Raw genomic sequence first — 17,871 nt, 5'->3', positions numbered from 1 at the left:
ATTTAGATTAGCATATCGTAGAAGAGGTCTCCCCAAATATCACCCAACTCTAATGGTGTCACACAGTGCCATACTGTTGTTAAACTGACTTTTCCATGAGGAAGCAGCATCGGGCACATTACAAGCATGATGAGGCAACCTCTGTTTATCAGCGTGTGTGTGTTATTACAATAGGCCTGTACAAATGTCAACATCTCTCAATTACTCTTACAAATTCAACCCTGCAGCAGTCACCTGCGGAGGGAAGGGTTAATAACATCATATAAACATCTCCGTATAAAAAGGATGACATGTAATGATTCACACACACAACAGTGCAATTTAACCCATCAGTCATAATGTTGTGTCACATCCATTTGTGTTGAACCAGGCATGGGGGAAAACGCCATGGAAACACATTATACCATCACTGACATAACTGCAGCCCATTTAATCAACAGAGACCAGTGGTGTCCAGTGTTGCGGTCGTAATACTAAAACCCTGGGTTTGAGCACAGCGGACTGTCTTATAAGTGTGCTACACATCAGGAAGATGTTCCAAATATCAGGGGTAGTTAGAAAAAAGCGCTGTAGTCTCAGCCAATCCCTGGCTCAGCTGGTTGCATAATTCTATCATCACCTCGCATCAATCTGTGTTTCCACTGGCAAGACTAGGTGGGCGGAAGTGGGAATGCTGTTTGTGACAACACTAACCACACAGATATGTGTGATGAATGAAAGTATGGTCATCATCGTTACGGCTCAGGCCACCTGACCTTGCTAAGGAAAGCGCTATGAAAATGCTATAACCAAGGATAACCAGGGCAAGTCCAGACTGCTTCCTGGTCAGCTCTTATCATCACACGGCCAGGAAAGACTCAGGGGTATAGTCATCATAGTAATCTGCCTGTCAGATGAATGACAGGCATTACAGTGTCATGATGCGATAGATGCAACAGGGTGACCTTTCATTACATATGTTGTATGGATTAAATCTAATGGATATATTAATAGCATGAGTGTTACTATAATACTAATGTCCATTGGACCGGTTAGTGTTATATACAATGAGCCTACAAAACGTTAGGAACACCTGCTCTGTCCATGACAGACTGACCAGGTAAATCCAGGTGAAAGCTATGATCCCTTATTGATGTCACTTGTTAAATACACTTCAATCAGCATAGATGAAGGGGAGGAGACCGGTTAAAGAAAGATTTTTAAGCCTTGAGACAATTGAGACATGGATTGTGTACCATTCAGACAGTGAATGGGCAAGACAAAAGATTTTAAGTGCCTTTGAACGGGGTATGGTAGTAGGTGCCAGGCACACCGGCTTGAGTGCATCAAGAAATGCAACGTTGCTGGGTTTTTCACACTCAACAGTTTCTTAGGTGTATCAAGAATGGTCCACCATCCAAAGGACATCCAGCTTGACAACTGTGGGAAGCACTGGTGTCAACATGGGCCAGCATCCCTGTGGAATGCTTTCCACACCTTGTACAGTCCATGCCCTGTCGAATTGAGGCTGTTCTGGGGGCAAAAGGGTTGCAACTCAATATTAGGATGGTGTTATTAATGTTTTGTACACTCAGTGTAACTCACCACCCTGAGGATAGGAAGGTGCTCAAACCTGCCCCACTTAAATACCACTGAACTGAGCCAGATTCAAGGTTTACCTCTTGGCACTGGTTGAGAGTTTGGCAGCTGTTTTACTGGAGATCTTGGTCTCCTTCTTTTTGGGCTGTGCTTGTTCCCGCTCCTGTTCTGGGGGTACTGATGATTCTCTTTGTTCGATATCCGAGCTCCCCCCACTGGTGCTGGGGCTGTCGTCTGGTCTCTGCACCTCACTGGACATCCTGGCCCTGGCAAACAGACACCAAACAGCACAGCTTTATCTTTCATTATGTTTTCTATGCTAAATAAATGAGTATTAGTCATTGTGCTGTTTTGCATGTTAAGATTAAGATGCCATTGTGCTCTTGAGCAAGGTACTTTGGTCAATTGACTGTATTGGTCAATTGCACACAAGGTCCAACCGAAATTTGATTTCCGCTTTTAACCCAACCCCTCCGAAAGACACACATACAGGTTTTTTTTTTGGGGGGGGGGGGGGCTGGCTGCCACACTGGGCGCCCAGGGTGCTGTTGTTGTGGGGCTTAAATGCCTTGCTCAAGGGCACAACAGCAGGCAATGGCATCTAGGATTTGATTTGATACCAGCAACACACCAGTTGCCAGCTCACTTCCATCTGGACCCCAGATACAAACTGGCAACCCTCCAGTTTCTGGCTCATCTCTCTAACCACACAACAGCAGTTACCTGCCTCCACGGTGTGGTTGAGTACAACCGAATACTTGATTGTCCTAGCAGGCAGACATTATTTTCACAACAGGGTAATTATGTAAGTTTCACTTTTCTGGTTAATGTGTTGAAGGCAAGGTGGTGAAGCTATTTGCGGTTCATCAATATTTTGACAAACTACTAAGATCTCAAACTCATTCATGAAGATCCAATATTACTGTGTTAACAAACCACCTACACATGTTTGGAGTATGAAAGAACAATGCTTTTAAGATGTCTTGACTTGAAGAGTCAAGTGTCACAGGCCTACTGACAATATAGTCGTATGTAAAACAATTAATTCAATATCACCACATGAACCTTTTGAGTAGTTGACCACATCGATTGATTGAACATAGACCGAAAGAGCACTAGCCGATAAAACTCAACTAATCAGGGAGTTGAGTTCAGTAGGCTAAAGAGACACTAGAACAGTAGGCCTGTGCCTCGACAAAGGGCATCAGATGACTGAGATATCGCCTTAGGCTTTGATGACAATAATGTGAGCTAATTTGTTTTATCTGTCACGGTCAGTGATATCGGTTTATATTGTTTCGAATAAAAGCCTGGGGAATAGGATTTAACGTTACGGTGAAAGATGCAACCGGTTAGTAGTGCTTTACCACTATCTTTCCCGGGGGTGTTATGATAAGGACATCAACGCTATTTGTGTATCCACTCGCCAGACATGTATCAACTTGCAAAACAGGTGTGAGCTGGCAACGCTGGGGAAATTATACCAATTCTGAAAATTGATAGTTACATTTATCAAATATGACGCGCATGTTGACTATGGGCCTCAATAAATAGGACACAACAATGTATCACTTTCTTCTGTCGTTGTTTCTGACCCAGCTGAGCAATTGGTCAACACAATTTGAAAGCCTCCCCCCGTCGACTGAAAAGAAAATAAACAAATAGCATGTGCCAGCGACACAAATAGGGCTGTCAAAAAAACAATGCATAACAAACATCAATAACACTGCAGGGAAAAAGTAACACCCGCTGTGTCATGTCCTGCCATGGGGAATTTAAATGAAGAGGCCTGCGCGTTTAAAACTCGGAAAAATATGCAGAGTACATCACGTTTTAGAGATTCTTCGACATGGCATCAAGGGCTCGTCAAGGCCAGTCGACGCGAGGGCCAAATGAACAGCTTGGAAATGTGTGAATCCAACGTTTCTCAAGTGTCCACAATAAGCTTTGAGCTGCTCAGGCACAAAGGGAGGCACGTCCCACACCCCCTCATCGGAAAATGCCACTTTCACGGGACATTTACTTAGTTTCTGTACACATACCATGGACAGTAACATGCGTGCAAAAATATTACCTGGCAGCTGACCGTCGATGCTGTATTTAGAATTAAAATCCCAGGTGAAAAGTATATCCACACACTCGGCCGTCTGCTCGTACTCGTGTCCTTGCTATTTAACTGAAGGTAGCAACCGAAAAACGATTACAGAAAACTGAAGAAGCCGGACCGCCTCCACGCGCGCTCTCATATTGCGCGCGCCGCTCGTGCACGTATGATGGTCCCAGTCGCCCGAGATGAAACAAATCTGTATGCTTTATCACAAAACAGTTGTAATATTCAAAACAGCAAAGGTAGAATTGAACTAGTCAAACTACTCAATGTTGGATGTCGGCTATCTAAAAATGATGGACCCTGCAGGTCGAATGAGCAAGGTAGGCTATGACAACGTGAGTATACTAAAGGAAACTCAACAAGGCATGGCATAACACCCTGGGCTGGGTTTCCCAAAAGCATCTTAGCACTAAGATCATCTTAATTCTATTGAAACTAAATGGACGAAAGATGATCAGTGGGTCTCTTCAGTGGGTCATATGATTGAGTGTAGTCTGGCCCAGGAGTGGGAAGGTGAACGGAAAGGCTCTGGAGCAAAGAACCGCCCTTGCTGTCTCTGCCTGGCCGGTTCCCCTCTTTCCACTGGGATTCTCTGCCTCTAACCCTGTTACAGGGGCTGAGTCACTGGCTTACTGGGGCTCTCTCATACCGTCCCTGGGAGGGGTGCGTCACCTGAGTGGGTTGAGTCACTGATGTGATCATCCTGTCTGGGTTGGCGCCCCCCCTTGGGTTGTGCCGTGGCGGAGATCTTTGTGGGCTATACTCAGCCTTGTCTCAGGATGGTAAGTTGGTGGTTGAAGATATCCCTCTAGTGGTGTGGGGGCTGTGCTTTGGCAAAGTGGGTGGGGTTATATCCTTCCTGTTTGGTCCTGTCCGAGGGTGTCCTCGGATGGGGCCACAGTGTCTCCTGACCCCTCCTGTCTCAGCCTCCAGTATTTATGCTGCAGTAGTTTATGTGTCGGGGGGCTAGGGTCAGTTTGTTATATCTGGAGTACTTCTCCTGTCCTATTCGGTGTCCTGTGTGAATCTAAGTGTGCGTTCTCTAATTCTCTCCTTCTCTCTTTCTTTTTCTCTCTCGGAGGACCTGAGCCCTAGGACCATGCCCCAGGACTACCTGACATGATGACTCCTTGCTGTCCCCAGTCCACCTGACCGTGCTGCTGCTCCAGTTTCAACTGTTCTGCCCTATTATTATTCGACCATGCTGGTCATTTATGAACATTTGAACATCTTGGCCATGTTCTGTTATAATCTCCACCCGGCACAGCCAGAAGAGGACTGGCCACCCCACATAGCCTGGTTCCTCTCTAGGTTTCTTCCTAGGTTTTGGCCTTTCTAGGGTGTTTTTCCTAGCCACTGTGCTTCTACACCTGGATTGCTTGCTGTTTGGGGTTTTAGGCTGGGTTTCTGAACAGCACTCTGAGATATCAGCTAAAGGGCTATATAAATACATTTGATTTGATTTGATTTGATCTTAGTGCTATGATGCTTTTGGGAAACCCAGACTTGCTCCACGCATAGTTGTCCATGGGCAACATAACTTAAGTGTAATGGGATGAATAGTGTATGTGTATATCAGTGGAGGCTCCTCAGAGGAGGAAGGGCAGGACCATCCTCCTCATTGAATTTCAAAATAAAAAAATAGTAAAACTATACTAAATATATTCACATCACAAAATAATTTATTAAAACACACTGTTTTGCAATGGATGTCAACAGTAGCTTCAGCAGCACTCTGTAGGGTAGCACCATGGTGTAGGCGGAGGACAGCAATTTTCTGTCCTCCTCTGGGTACATTGACTTCAATACAAAACCTAGGAGGCTCATGGTTCTCACCCCCTTCCATAGATTTACATAGTAATTATGACAACTTCTGGAGTACGTCCTCAAACCTATCAGAGCTTTTACAGCATGAACTGACATGTTGTCCACTTAATCAAAGGATCAGAGAGTGAATCTAGTACTGAAAGCATAAGCTACAGCTAGCTAGCACTGCAGTGCAAAACAAATGTGCTGAGTTGTTGACTCAAATAAATAAATTACAATAGTTGAACAGTTTTGAACAAATTAATTTCTTCCAAAATTAAGGAGAAGTAAGAGAGAGAGTGAGCGAGCGAGAGAGAGAGTGAGCTAACTATATTTTGTAGTATATCACTTTCACTTACTGAGCTAGTGTAGAATGCAGCTAGTTAGTTTAGCCTACTCAAACAGAAAGTGATCCTATGTTATCTATGGCTATCCAACATTGGAACTCTTCCAAGTCAAGGTAAGCTTTTGTTTTTATAAATGTATTGCCGCTGGGGTAACTGCTAAACTGCTTGCTGCTGACTGTACACTGTACTGCATGATTGTAGCTGGGTTACTAACACAATTTAAATTCAATGTGTCTAGTGCAGGCCTGAATCACTTTATTGAATATATCTATTGTTCCCTGGACGGCAGATAGATGGCAGTATAGCGCAGCTGTTGAACAGAAAGGCCGAAATAGAACATTTACCAAAATAGAATGCAACTGCTCAGCTACAGCGAGCTAACGTTCCAAGAGATGGACAGACAAATATTTTTTTTGTACTGCATGATGGGACTAGCTCACTTTGTCTTATTTGCCAGAAGGCAGTCAATTGTTTTAAACGAGCAAATTTAGAGCAACATTTCCAGTCACACCATGCCCACTTTGACTAAACATATCTGCCACACAGCAACTTCAGAAACAACAAAATAGCGCAACTCAAAGGACAGCTCATAGGACAACAACAAATGTTGCAGAGAAAACGAGAGGCCTTTTGGATTACCCTTCAACATATGTGATTGCTTGGATACTCGCGAGAAATAAGAAGGCCTTCACAAATGTGGAGATTGTCAAATAATGTTTTTTGCCGAAATATTGTATGCTGATTTCACAAACAAGGAAGCTATTTTAAAGCAAATTAACGCATAGAAGACATTGGCGAGGACACCGGTAAGCAACTGATTACTGACATATACGTGGCGCCGTGTTTTACTATTGCGCTTGACAAAAGCACTGAAGTGAGTGACATTGCCCAATTTTATGTTTGGGTCCGCTTCCCTCAAAACGAGTCGTTCAGAGAGGAACTTTTACGTTTACTGCCCCTCCAGGGACAAACATGAGGAGAGTATTTTCTGAAAGTCCTTGTTAAATTTTTTGCTGATAATTATATTGACTGGCATCTGTGTGCACTGACGGCGCCCCAAACATGCGAGGGAAGAAGAAGGGACTCATAGGCCGGTTGAGAAAGAGAGAGGATTCATAGGCCTGATTAGAAAGAGACAGGATATTCCCGAATTTGTTACATTTCATTGTATCATTAATCAGGAAGCACTTGTGACTAAACTCAAAGACTGTAACTTACAGAATGTGATGCAGCAAGTCATGCGCGTGGTGAACATTATTATTGCGAAGCACTGAATCACCGTTAATTCCGCGAGTTGCTGGAGATATACCAGACAGAATACTGCGACTTAATATGCGACTTAATATTTCACAATGAGGTGAGGTGGCTGTCTTGTGGCAGAGTTTGGAAAGATTTCTCTCCTCCCTCAAATCCTTGAATTTGTTGCAAGGAAGGGGAGAGAGGAGCCAGAGCTGGATGATCCACAGTGGATATTAAAGCTGGCTTTTTTAACTGACGTGACCTGCCACCCGAACACGGGGAATCTCCAGCTCCAAGGGAAAGCTAAAACTCCAGGCAAAATGCTGCGTGTGGTCACAGCATTTCAAAATAAAATCACCACACTGTTTATACCTGATAGACAGTTTGTTCATTTCCCAAAACTCAGTCACCACATCCAACCCAGACATACTGCAACATTTGAGCTATGATGCATTTGTGCGTGTGTTGGAAGAGTTTAAGTTGGAGTTTGAGTCAAGATTCAAGGATATCATGGAGTACAAGGAGATTTTCAACTTCATTGAGAACCCCTTTCATGTGCCAGTGTCATCTCTGACCGTGCTGAATTAGAAAGTGAGATAGTGAAGCTGCAGGCAAATGACACATTGCAAGGTGAACTAAGATCAGGTGTTACCTATTTCTGGAGCCTTGTGTCAGACACAGAGTATCCACTTCTGAAGCAGTGTGTGCAAAAGGTGACATCCTTTTTTGTCAGCACGTATTCATGTGAAGCAGCATTTTCAACAATGTACATTGTGAAACAAAAACAGAGAAACAGACTGACCAATGCACACCTGGATTGCCTCACTGGGATAGCAACAACAGACTATACATTTAGAATGAATTCAGTCAAGGAGAAGAAGGGGACATTTTTGCTCATCCAACTACTGAGGTAACCCTTAAATGGGTCTTATACATGTGAGGTAGCCTATTTGATGTGTGTATGTACAGTTGAAGTCGGAAGTTTACATACACCTTAGCCAAATACATTTAATCTCAGTGTTTCACAATTCCTGACATTTAATCCAAGTAAAAAATTCCCTGTTTTAGGTCAGCTATGATCACCACTTTATTTTAAGAATGTGAAATGTCAGAGAGAATAGAAGAGAGAATGATTTATTTAAGCTTTTATTTCTTTCATCACATTCCCAGTGGGTCAGAAGTTTACATACATACACTCAATTAGTATTTGGTAGCATTGCCTTTAAATGGTTTAACTTGGGTCAAACGTTTCATTGGGCCAATTCTGTTGGGAAAAAAAATCTTAAACGGAAGCAAACTGAACAAAACAGGGATAAACATACCTGAATTTGTCCAGTAGAAACTCTCGTTTGCAATTGTTGGACTAATGATTATACCCTAGATCAGCTAAATGGAGGCAAGAGTGTGCAAGGCGTTATCGAATGTGTCACTCAACTTGATTACAAAGAATGATCTCTCCATGTGCACCTACGTTATAAATTGTCATTCATAGGCTAGGTTGTAGCAACCTTGTGATGGGTACAAGGGAAGTTGTATCCTCAACCTATCGATTTTTACATTGAGCTGGGTGAATGGAATATGAATGACAGTCGTCCAATATGCTGTAATAGAAGCACGGCCATGTTCATTCAAATGTTTAAGGTTTGATTTCAAGCAAAGTCTTTCCATGCAAAAATAGTCCAATACAACACACACTGTCATACAGGGTAGAGCTTCTCCTGTATGGAATGTGAAATACTTCATGATGACACACTGATGGATGGATTGTGCATTCATTCCCCATGTGATCCAAACTTATTCATTCAAATAATTCACGGCAGTCCTCCCATGCAACACCTCCATGTTCCTCCCTCATTGAATGTTTCTGAATTCTGATATTCATTCTAATAAAGGCCTTTTGGATTACCCTTCACAGCCATTAGATCAACATAACAATAGCCTTCGTGCCGTGGAAGGTCCTGACAGCAACCTACGGGCCAGCGTGTGAATAGAGTTGGCTGCAGCACAAGCACTTCCTGAGTCTCCCCCTGAAAGGGCTCAAGGTCAGCTCTGCACTGTGCTGAGGGCCTTTGTGATGGAAATTGCAGTGTATAAGTTTAAACCCAGAACAAGTGGGAACTTCGTCTTCCATGTTCCTCAGGTCCCCTCTCCTCCCCGAAACCAATGGAGAAGGAATGCTGAATGCTCCTGGGGCAGTTCACTGTTAGGGCCTACTAGGCTTGTCTTCAGATTGGCCTGCTCTTGAGTTCGTGGCTGGTGCGTTGAGCAGTTGAGTGGAGTGGAGTGGCATTAGATTCAACAAATTCAACACAGATGTTGTGCTGCTTGAGAGAAACACATTCAATTAGGTCCATCTGGGCGAATGTGTCAGTGGATTGGATGGGGTGTAAGTAGTATTTAACGACTAAAACTGTTGAGCAAATGTAGGCTAGACCTATTTAGAAGTAGAATCAAAATGTGATATATTGAATTGTAGTTTGTTATAGGCTACAGGTCCACTGATAACACAAACACTTAATTAAATAAAAACGACATAACATCTGTATAGAGAGTTATTAAAGCGACAACATATTCAACATAGCATTAGCTACAGCATATTCAATACCTTCCGCAGCCAAGCATGAGGAATAAGTAAGTATTGTGTCATCAATTGTCCAAGATTTGACCTGAGAGCTGCTCAATTCAGCACTATGCATATGGATGTATTATAAAGGATTTATGTTGATGGTGCACACGTCAGTTGTTATCCAACATTTAAATGTTGAATCTATATGTTGAATCTATTTGAAGGCTCTATCCCATGGCAGACACAGTGATCAGATCCTGGCTGACATAAAAGGCATTGAAATGGCTCAGCATCCTGAGATTCAGGGTGTATTAATCCTTTGCTGGTGTTGAACACTGGCTATGACACCTGCCACTTGGGCCTAATCAACTTTCCTCTCTTGCACTTTCTCACTGTCTTTTGTACTGTTCTCCTCATGCCTGTCTATCCCCATGTTATTCTGTGGTCTGATGCCACACTGACATCCGTGACATTTTTGTCATTTTAATGTCATGGTGATGTGGTGAGGACAAGGGGAGAGGAGGCCAGGGGGCTGTCTGTCTGTCTGTCTGCTACTCCTCCATCCCAGGGACTGGCAGCAATTCAGGCTGAGAGACACTGATTGGACAGGGGCAACACTGGGACAGGAAGCCAGGGACATGCCAAGGTCACTCAAGCACACATCATCTTCTTCACTCAGAGGGTGACTATCAATAGGAGCTTCGAGGGGTTTCTATTATCAAAGGACCTGTAAGCAGATAGACCAAGGTGTTTTGGTGTTTTGTTTATTGATTATAATCAGGGGTTGAATTTTTACACTTTTCACCAGAAATCTATTCAATGGCATCTGTTTTGCCCATCCAAAGGCAATGTAATGTAGTCTTATTATCTTATTATGGGAACCCAGACCAAGAGTAAAGTGTTTTGAGAGTCTCCTTTAACTCTTAAAGAAGGGAATGACATGACTATTATCCACATGTTGATTGATCAATTCTACTATAGCATTACAATGCCAACATTGGTCTTACAGATTCAGCTCTTTTGTTCACATCAGGCACCACTATAACCCCATTTGAACTAATCCTGATCCTGATTAAGTCAGTGTAGATAGATTCTCGTCCTTGTTCAGGAGATTGACTGAAGCCGGTGGTTTAGTCCTATACCTGATCAGTAAGCCTGCAGACATCACAGCCTTCTCATTTCAGAGTTGGCTGCTCCTGTTGTGAGAGCCACAAAGAATTCCTTAAAAAAAAACTTTCACCAAGCACACCTACCTATCACACCCAAGCCCACTGAAACCAAGAAGAGCCTCTCCGAGACAGACTTTAAACTTTTCCAATAATCACATAAGGCCTTGGACTGTGTAGAAATCAGCCAAGTGTGCAAGAGTGCTCTTTTGTGGTTGTCTTGTCCTATTTCAGGGCGAATTGTGTGAAACCGATTCTCTTCTCAGCCACAAAATGGAGCTGGACACCTGCCAGTTTGTTCCTTTTGCAATCAGCTCTCAAGACTGATTGCCTCTGTTCAGAAGAAGAAAAACAATCAACAAACATTTTCAGGGGTTTATACTTGTGTATCTGATCCAATACATATTTTTGGTTGCTTTTCTATTATCTAAGCATCAATCCAACCATGGGAATGCCATAAAACACTTCTTATCTCTAATTAGGTTTAGCACAACAGAAATGTGCATCATTCAAGGCATCCATACTTTGAACTGTCCAATAATCTTGATTTTAGATATCCACAATTATTATTGAATGTTAAATGAGCAGCTAAATCTATGTATGGACATTTCCATCTAAAAGGACCCATGAGCACCAACATGTGAAGTACATAGTATATCAAATTGGGTGTCAAATGAAAGGTAAGAGTATATTTTTGGGAAATGAAAGCATACAGTGCCTTCGGAAAGTACTCAGACCCCTTGACCTTTTTCACATTTTGTTACATTACAGCCTTATTCTAAAATTTATTTATTTCTTATCCTCAGCAATCTACACACAATACCCATGAAAACAGTGTTTTAGAAATGATTGCAAATGTATTAAAAATTTAAAACAGAAATACCTTATTTACATAAGTATTCAGACCCAAAATTGAGCTCAGGTGCATCCTGTATCCATTGATCATCCTTGAGATGTTTCTACAACTTGATTGGAGTCCACCTGTGGTACATTTGATTGATTGGACATGATTTGGAAAGGCACACACCTGTCTATATAAGGTCCCACAGTTGACAGTGCATCTCAGAGCAAAAACCAAGCCATGAGGTTGTAGGAATTGTCCGTAGAGCTCTGAGACAGGATTGTGTCGAGGCACAAATCTGGGGAAAGGTACCAAAACATTTCTGCAGAGTTGAAGGTCCCCAAGAACACAGTGGCCTCCATCATTCTTAAATGGAAGAAGTTTGGAACCACCAAGGCTCTTCTTAGAGCTGGCCGCCCGGCCAAACTGAGCAATCGGGGGAGAAGGTAGTGCACTGGGCCTATACTAGTCCTGTATTAGCGGACCAATGCAGCCGTCTGAAGCGTGGGCAAAACATTATTTTATGTGCCCACATCAGCAGCTGGCAGCATATAATGCACAACTTGGCAGTGGTCACATATCAATCACTAACTATTCAAACACAACCAACAGTGTTTTGTTTTGGAATGACAACTCCACACAAATTACTAATACAACCACAGCTGATTGGTACAGTGTATGTTGGTCAGAATCCAAAGCGTTCAAGCTCTCATTGGCACTGACACGGTTTCGGTTCCTCCAAAGAAAGGAGAGAGAAATGTTGAAATAGAACACCTGTTCCACAATCTTTTAAGTGATAACAGGGTATCAAATGTAAAGATGCATCAATATGGATTTGTTACGGAACGTAAATATTACTGTATGTATTGATAATGGAATCAGTTCTCAATAAATGATCCAAACTCACGATAGGACAGTAACTCTATTCTTTGAAAAGCAGAGTATTGGTTTTCCCATAGCAGCCTATAAAATACGGACCTTGTGGCAGTCGTAAGGGTGGAAATGTTGCAGGAGGCAGGCAGGATCAGGCACAGTAGTTATGCTTTAATTTGTTGAAAATTATGGTCCATAGATGCAATTGGCAATCAGATTTTTTTTTAAACATGTATTTATAAACTTAAAAAAGAAAAATTAAAAAAAATAAAATGCAGAGAGCAGGCATACCTGTCTATACCATAATACTCAGGTTGGGGTTTACCAGGTTCATGTCAGCCACAATTACCAAGATGAATCTGCCAAAGAGAACCCCAAACAGGGATTTACATTCCACTAGCCTTTCCCTGGGACATACACACACACGAATAATCTAACAATTTCATAACAACTACCTTATACCTTAGAATATGTGGACAAGTACAAATACCTACATGTCTGGATAGACTGTAAACTCTCCTTCCAGACTCACATTAAGCATCTCCAATCCAAAATTAAATCAAGAATTGGCTTCCTATATCACAACAAAGCATCCTTCACTCATGCTGCCAAACATACCCTAGTAAAACTGACTATCCTACTGATCCTTGACTTCGGCGATGTCATTTACAAAATAGCCTCCAACACTCTACTCAGCAAATTGGATGCAGTCTATCACAGTGCCATCCGTTTTGTCACCAAAGCCCCATATACTACCCACCACAGTGACCTGTATGCTCTCGTTTGCTGGCCCTCGCTTCATATCCGTCGCCAAACCCACTGGCTCCAGGTCATCTATAAGTCGTTGCTAGGTAAAATCCCTAAGAAACTAATACATTCTAAAAAGCTTTAACAAGAGCAAGGTATTGTGTTTCATTTAAAAACAGCATAACAGTTTGTAAAAGCAGAATATTTCAGGTCATCCCACCCCCTAACCTTTGAACCCCTAACTGCAAAAATCATTGAAGCTGGAGACTCACATCTCCCTCACTAGCTTTAAGCACCAGCTGTCAGAGCAGTTTACAGATCACTGCACCTGTACTTAGCCTATCTGTAAACAGCCCATCTATCTACCTACCTCATCCCCATACTGGTATTTATTTATTTATTTTGCTCCTTTGCACCCCAGTATCTCTACCTGCACATTCATCTTCTGCCGATCTACCATTCCAGTGTTTAACTGCTATATTATAATTACTTCGCAACGAATGGCCTATTTATTTCCTTAACCTCATTTGCACTCACTGTATATAGACTTTTTGTTTTCTTTTGTATTATTGACTGTATGTTTTTCTTCATTCCATGTGTAACTCTGTGTTGTTGTTTGTGTCGAATTGCTATGCTTTATCTTGGCCAGGTCGCAGTTGCAAATTAGAACTTGTTCTCAACTAGCCTACCTGGTTAAATAAAGGTGAAATAAAAAATAAAAAATTTATAGAAAATAAAAAACTTGTGTTGGTCTATGGGCATAATGCTACTTTCTGTGGGTCCAGAGTAATGATTTGTTTGCATTCGCTGTGCATTATGAGACGATTTTGCACACAGAGTTTAATTTAAATCAGGACTAGGCTAATTCTACTTGAATAAATCCAGATTTTAAAAATGGCTTCATTAGACTATGCTTAACTTCAGATGAATTAGCTCTAGACGAGGGCGTCCCAGACTACGATAATTAAGGACTAACCAGTTCATCTTTGTGAAGCCTGATTAGATTAACGATGTGCACTTGGTGCTGACCTGAGGATGATTCAAAAACCAGGTATGGGACACTAATACATAAGCATTGTGTGGAATTGGAGCAAGTCACCGAAACCAAACAATGGATGGAGGTCGCTACATCTGCAGCAGCCAGGAGGGAAGATTGTGTCACTAATCCGGTGCCAGAGGACAAAGACAAAGAGGCTGTGCATGCATGAGAAACTGCCCATGGAATTTCATGAGCTCAAACTAATGTATTTAAAAGAGCACGATAGGAAGATACAAACCCTTCATGTTGAGTCAGCTATGAAGGAGGAGGAGAGAAACAGGAAGCAGCAGCAGTACCAATGTTATTCTTGATTCAGCACCAGTTCGGGGTCCCGACATTTCCATTTGTGAATTAAATACCTTTTTGTTACCAATACATGGGTGTTGTTTGCTTCAGTCACATGCTATCTTTGTTGTGAGAAGTGCTGCATAGCAAAATCGTCTCTGTAGGCTTGTCCATTTCTGTTATTGTCTGCCTCAACTATTGGAACATCTGGGTCATCCTCATCTTCAATGCGAGAATCTGGGCAGCCATGTTTGAGGTAATTGTGAAGCACTGCTGTTGCAATTATGACAATGCAGCGTCTTTGTTGAAAGGGCAAATGTGTTTCTGAGATACTGGAAACGGCTCTTCCATACACCAAACTCCGCTACGTCTCTGGTGTGCACATGAGCTTGAATGTACTGTTGTTGCTCAGGTCCTTTTGTGTGAAGATAGTTGGTTTGTGCATACCCACTGTCACCAAGTATGATTCAACTCTCTTGTTCTCCTTCAAGCTGAGCATACAAAGAGGATCCTTGAGTCATTGGATGCACTTTTTCAATGTGCAATGTCGGAGAACTGCAAATTGGATTGGAAGTGCACACACATTGTACATTTATTGAGAACCAGTTTTTAAGATTCCTGTACCCCTCAGCATCTGCTGTCGAGGGACACTTGATGGGAATGTGACATCCATCTATACCTTGTAGTTGGCTTGGGCAGCAGCATCAGGGAACTTGATGTTATTGTCTTTTAGTTCACATATAGCGTTGCAGACTTTGGACTATTCTGCATAGAGTCGATTCACTTACACCACACATTTTCTGTTTCACGATGGAAGGTTCCAGATGCCAAAAACCTCAAGGTGATCAGTACTTGTAGGGAAGGAGGGATGGGACTTCCCCGAAGAGATTCAGATGAAAGCCTTGGCTCAAGCAAAAAAATGTCAGCTGCATTTTCTTTGTACATACAGAAATGGTCACGGAAATCGATTTAATCAAAACCATTCTGTGGGTTTCTCCTGTCTATAACTGTCATTCTGTCTGGCCTTGGTGGTGCTCTTTGATCATCGTTGAAATAGTCCAGCTAATCCATTTTCCTCCATTGCCAAGGTCAACCTGGGGACCAACATCCATTTAATCTGAAGTTAAATCTGCCTCTGGCAAGGTTTCATTTAAGCCTTCACTTAAACTGAACAAAAATATAAACGCAACATGCAAAAATTTCTAAGATTTTACTGAGTTACAGTTCATATAAGGAAATCAGTCAGTTTAAATGAATTCGTTAAGCCATAATCTATGGATTTCACATGATTGGGAATACAGATAATCATCTGTTGGTCACAGACACCTTTAAAAAAAAGTAGGGGCATGGGTCAGAAAACCAGTCAGTATCTGGTGTGACCACCATTTCCCTCATGCATCACGACACATCTCCTTCAAATAGAGTTGATCAGGCTGTTGATTGTGGCCTGTGGAATGTTGTCCCACTAGTCTTCAATGGCTGTGTGATGTTGCTGGATATTGGTGGGAACTGGAACACGCTGTCGTACACGTCGGTTCAGAGCATCCCAAAAATGCTCAATCGGTGACATGCCTGGTGAGTATGAAGGCCATGTAAGAACTGTGACATTTTCAGCTTTCAGGAATTGTGTACAGATCCTTGCCACACATTATCATGCTGAAACCTTTTTTATCATGTGTACAGATCCTTGCCACACATTATCATGCTGAAACCTTTTTCATCATGTGTACAGATCCTTGCCACACATTATCATGCTGAAACCTTTTTTATCATGTGTGCAGATCCTTGCCACACGTTATCATGCTGAAACCTTTTTTATCTGTATTTAACTAGGCAAGTCAGTTAAGAACAAATTATTATTTACAATGATGGTCTAGGAACAGTGGGTTAACTGCAGAACGACAGATTTGTATCTTGTCAGCTCGGGGATTTGAACTTGCAACCTTTCAGTTACTAGGCCGACGCTCTAAACCACTAGGGTACCTGGGCAGATGAATGGCACAACAATGGGCCCCAGGATCTCGTCACGGTATCTCTGGGCATTCAAATTGCCATCGATAAAATGCAATTGTGTTCGTTGTCCGTAGCTTATGCCTGCCCATACCGTAACCCCACCGCCACCATGGGGCACTCTATTCACAACGTTGACATCAGCAAACCACTCGCCCACATGACGCCATACACATTGTCTACGGTTGTGATGCCTGTTGGATGTACTGCCAAATTCTCAAAAACTACGTTGGAGGTGGCTTATGTTAGAGAGATTAACATGCACTACTCTGGCAACAGCTCTGGTGGACATTCCTGTAGTCAGCATGCCAATTGCACGCTCCCTCAACTTCAGACATCCGTGGCATTATGTTGTGTGACAAAACTGCACATTTTAGAGTGGCCCTTTATTGTCAACTTCTTAATATGCCGCACCAGTCAGGTGGATGGATTATCTTGGCAAAGAAGAAATGCTCACTAAAAGGGTTGTAAACTAATTTGTGCACAATATTTGAGAGAAATAAGCTTTGTGTGTGTATGTAACATTTCTGGGATATTTTATTTCAGCTCATGAAACATGTGACCAACATTTTACATGTTGCGTTTATATTTTTGTTCAGTGTGGATCTAGATGAACTCTAATCGTCCTTCTCAAAACCAGACTTTTTAAGTCAAGACTAGGGCAAATCTGAAACTATTTTAAACCATGTCTGAGAAATGCAATTTCAGTTAGTCCAGTTTAAAGTGCAATTTAGACTAGGATTAGGCTCAATTTGTGTCCGCAAACCCGCCCCTTAGAGTCCTTAGAAGTTTCAAGTGACTAAAGTGAGTGTTGCCAATGAAGTGATATGGATTGTGCAGTCTTCTTTCTTTGTAGTCCCAGTCAGTTATTGCACAACTCTCTTCAAAATGATACATTTTCATCTATAATTCACTCAACGTCTTTATAATCTATTTATAATAGAACACCATATGTCAGTGGCACTGTCTAGCAGACTGGTAGCCCAGAAATGTCTAGCAGGTTAAATTAAAACATTATATATTACTTCATACTGTACCTTAAACTACACCTTACTATTTAACCATAAAAAATCTACTTGAATGACCCCCCCCCCCCCCCCAACATGAGAGAAGATCTAAAGAGGGCTGTATTCATGTCAGTTGTGTGTCCCTAAGCTTGTCTCCCCAGGTACCCCAGTGTCCCACAGGGATATGTCTCACGTTAGGAGAACCCAATGGAGAAACACTCAGCAGGTAGGACAACTGTAAGCTGTTCTCAATGTGT

The 17,871-nt window shown here is 42.2% G+C and overlaps 1 protein-coding gene across 1 annotated transcript in view; it reads right to left on the bottom strand.

Annotated features, from left to right (window-relative positions):
- Positions 1-3,776, bottom strand: part of LOC139380626 (ubiquitin-conjugating enzyme E2 E2-like) — a 31,389-nt gene extending 27,613 nt beyond the window's left edge. Inside the window, exons 1-2 of the mRNA XM_071123513.1 lie at positions 3,653-3,776; positions 1,659-1,844 (exon numbers count right to left, since the gene is read on the bottom strand). Coding sequence (XP_070979614.1) covers positions 1,659-1,837 — 179 coding nt within the window. The 5' untranslated portion in view covers positions 1,838-1,844; positions 3,653-3,776. The remainder of the gene's footprint in view (positions 1-1,658; positions 1,845-3,652) is intronic.
- Positions 3,777-17,871: the final 14,095 nt, after the last annotated feature.

This window comes from Oncorhynchus clarkii, chromosome 2, assembly GCF_045791955.1.
Source record: "Oncorhynchus clarkii lewisi isolate Uvic-CL-2024 chromosome 2, UVic_Ocla_1.0, whole genome shotgun sequence".
Lineage (NCBI taxonomy): Eukaryota > Metazoa > Chordata > Actinopteri > Salmoniformes > Salmonidae > Oncorhynchus > Oncorhynchus clarkii.
Note: the sequence above shows the minus strand (reverse complement) of the source record. Positions and strands in the feature narration are given on the sequence as shown.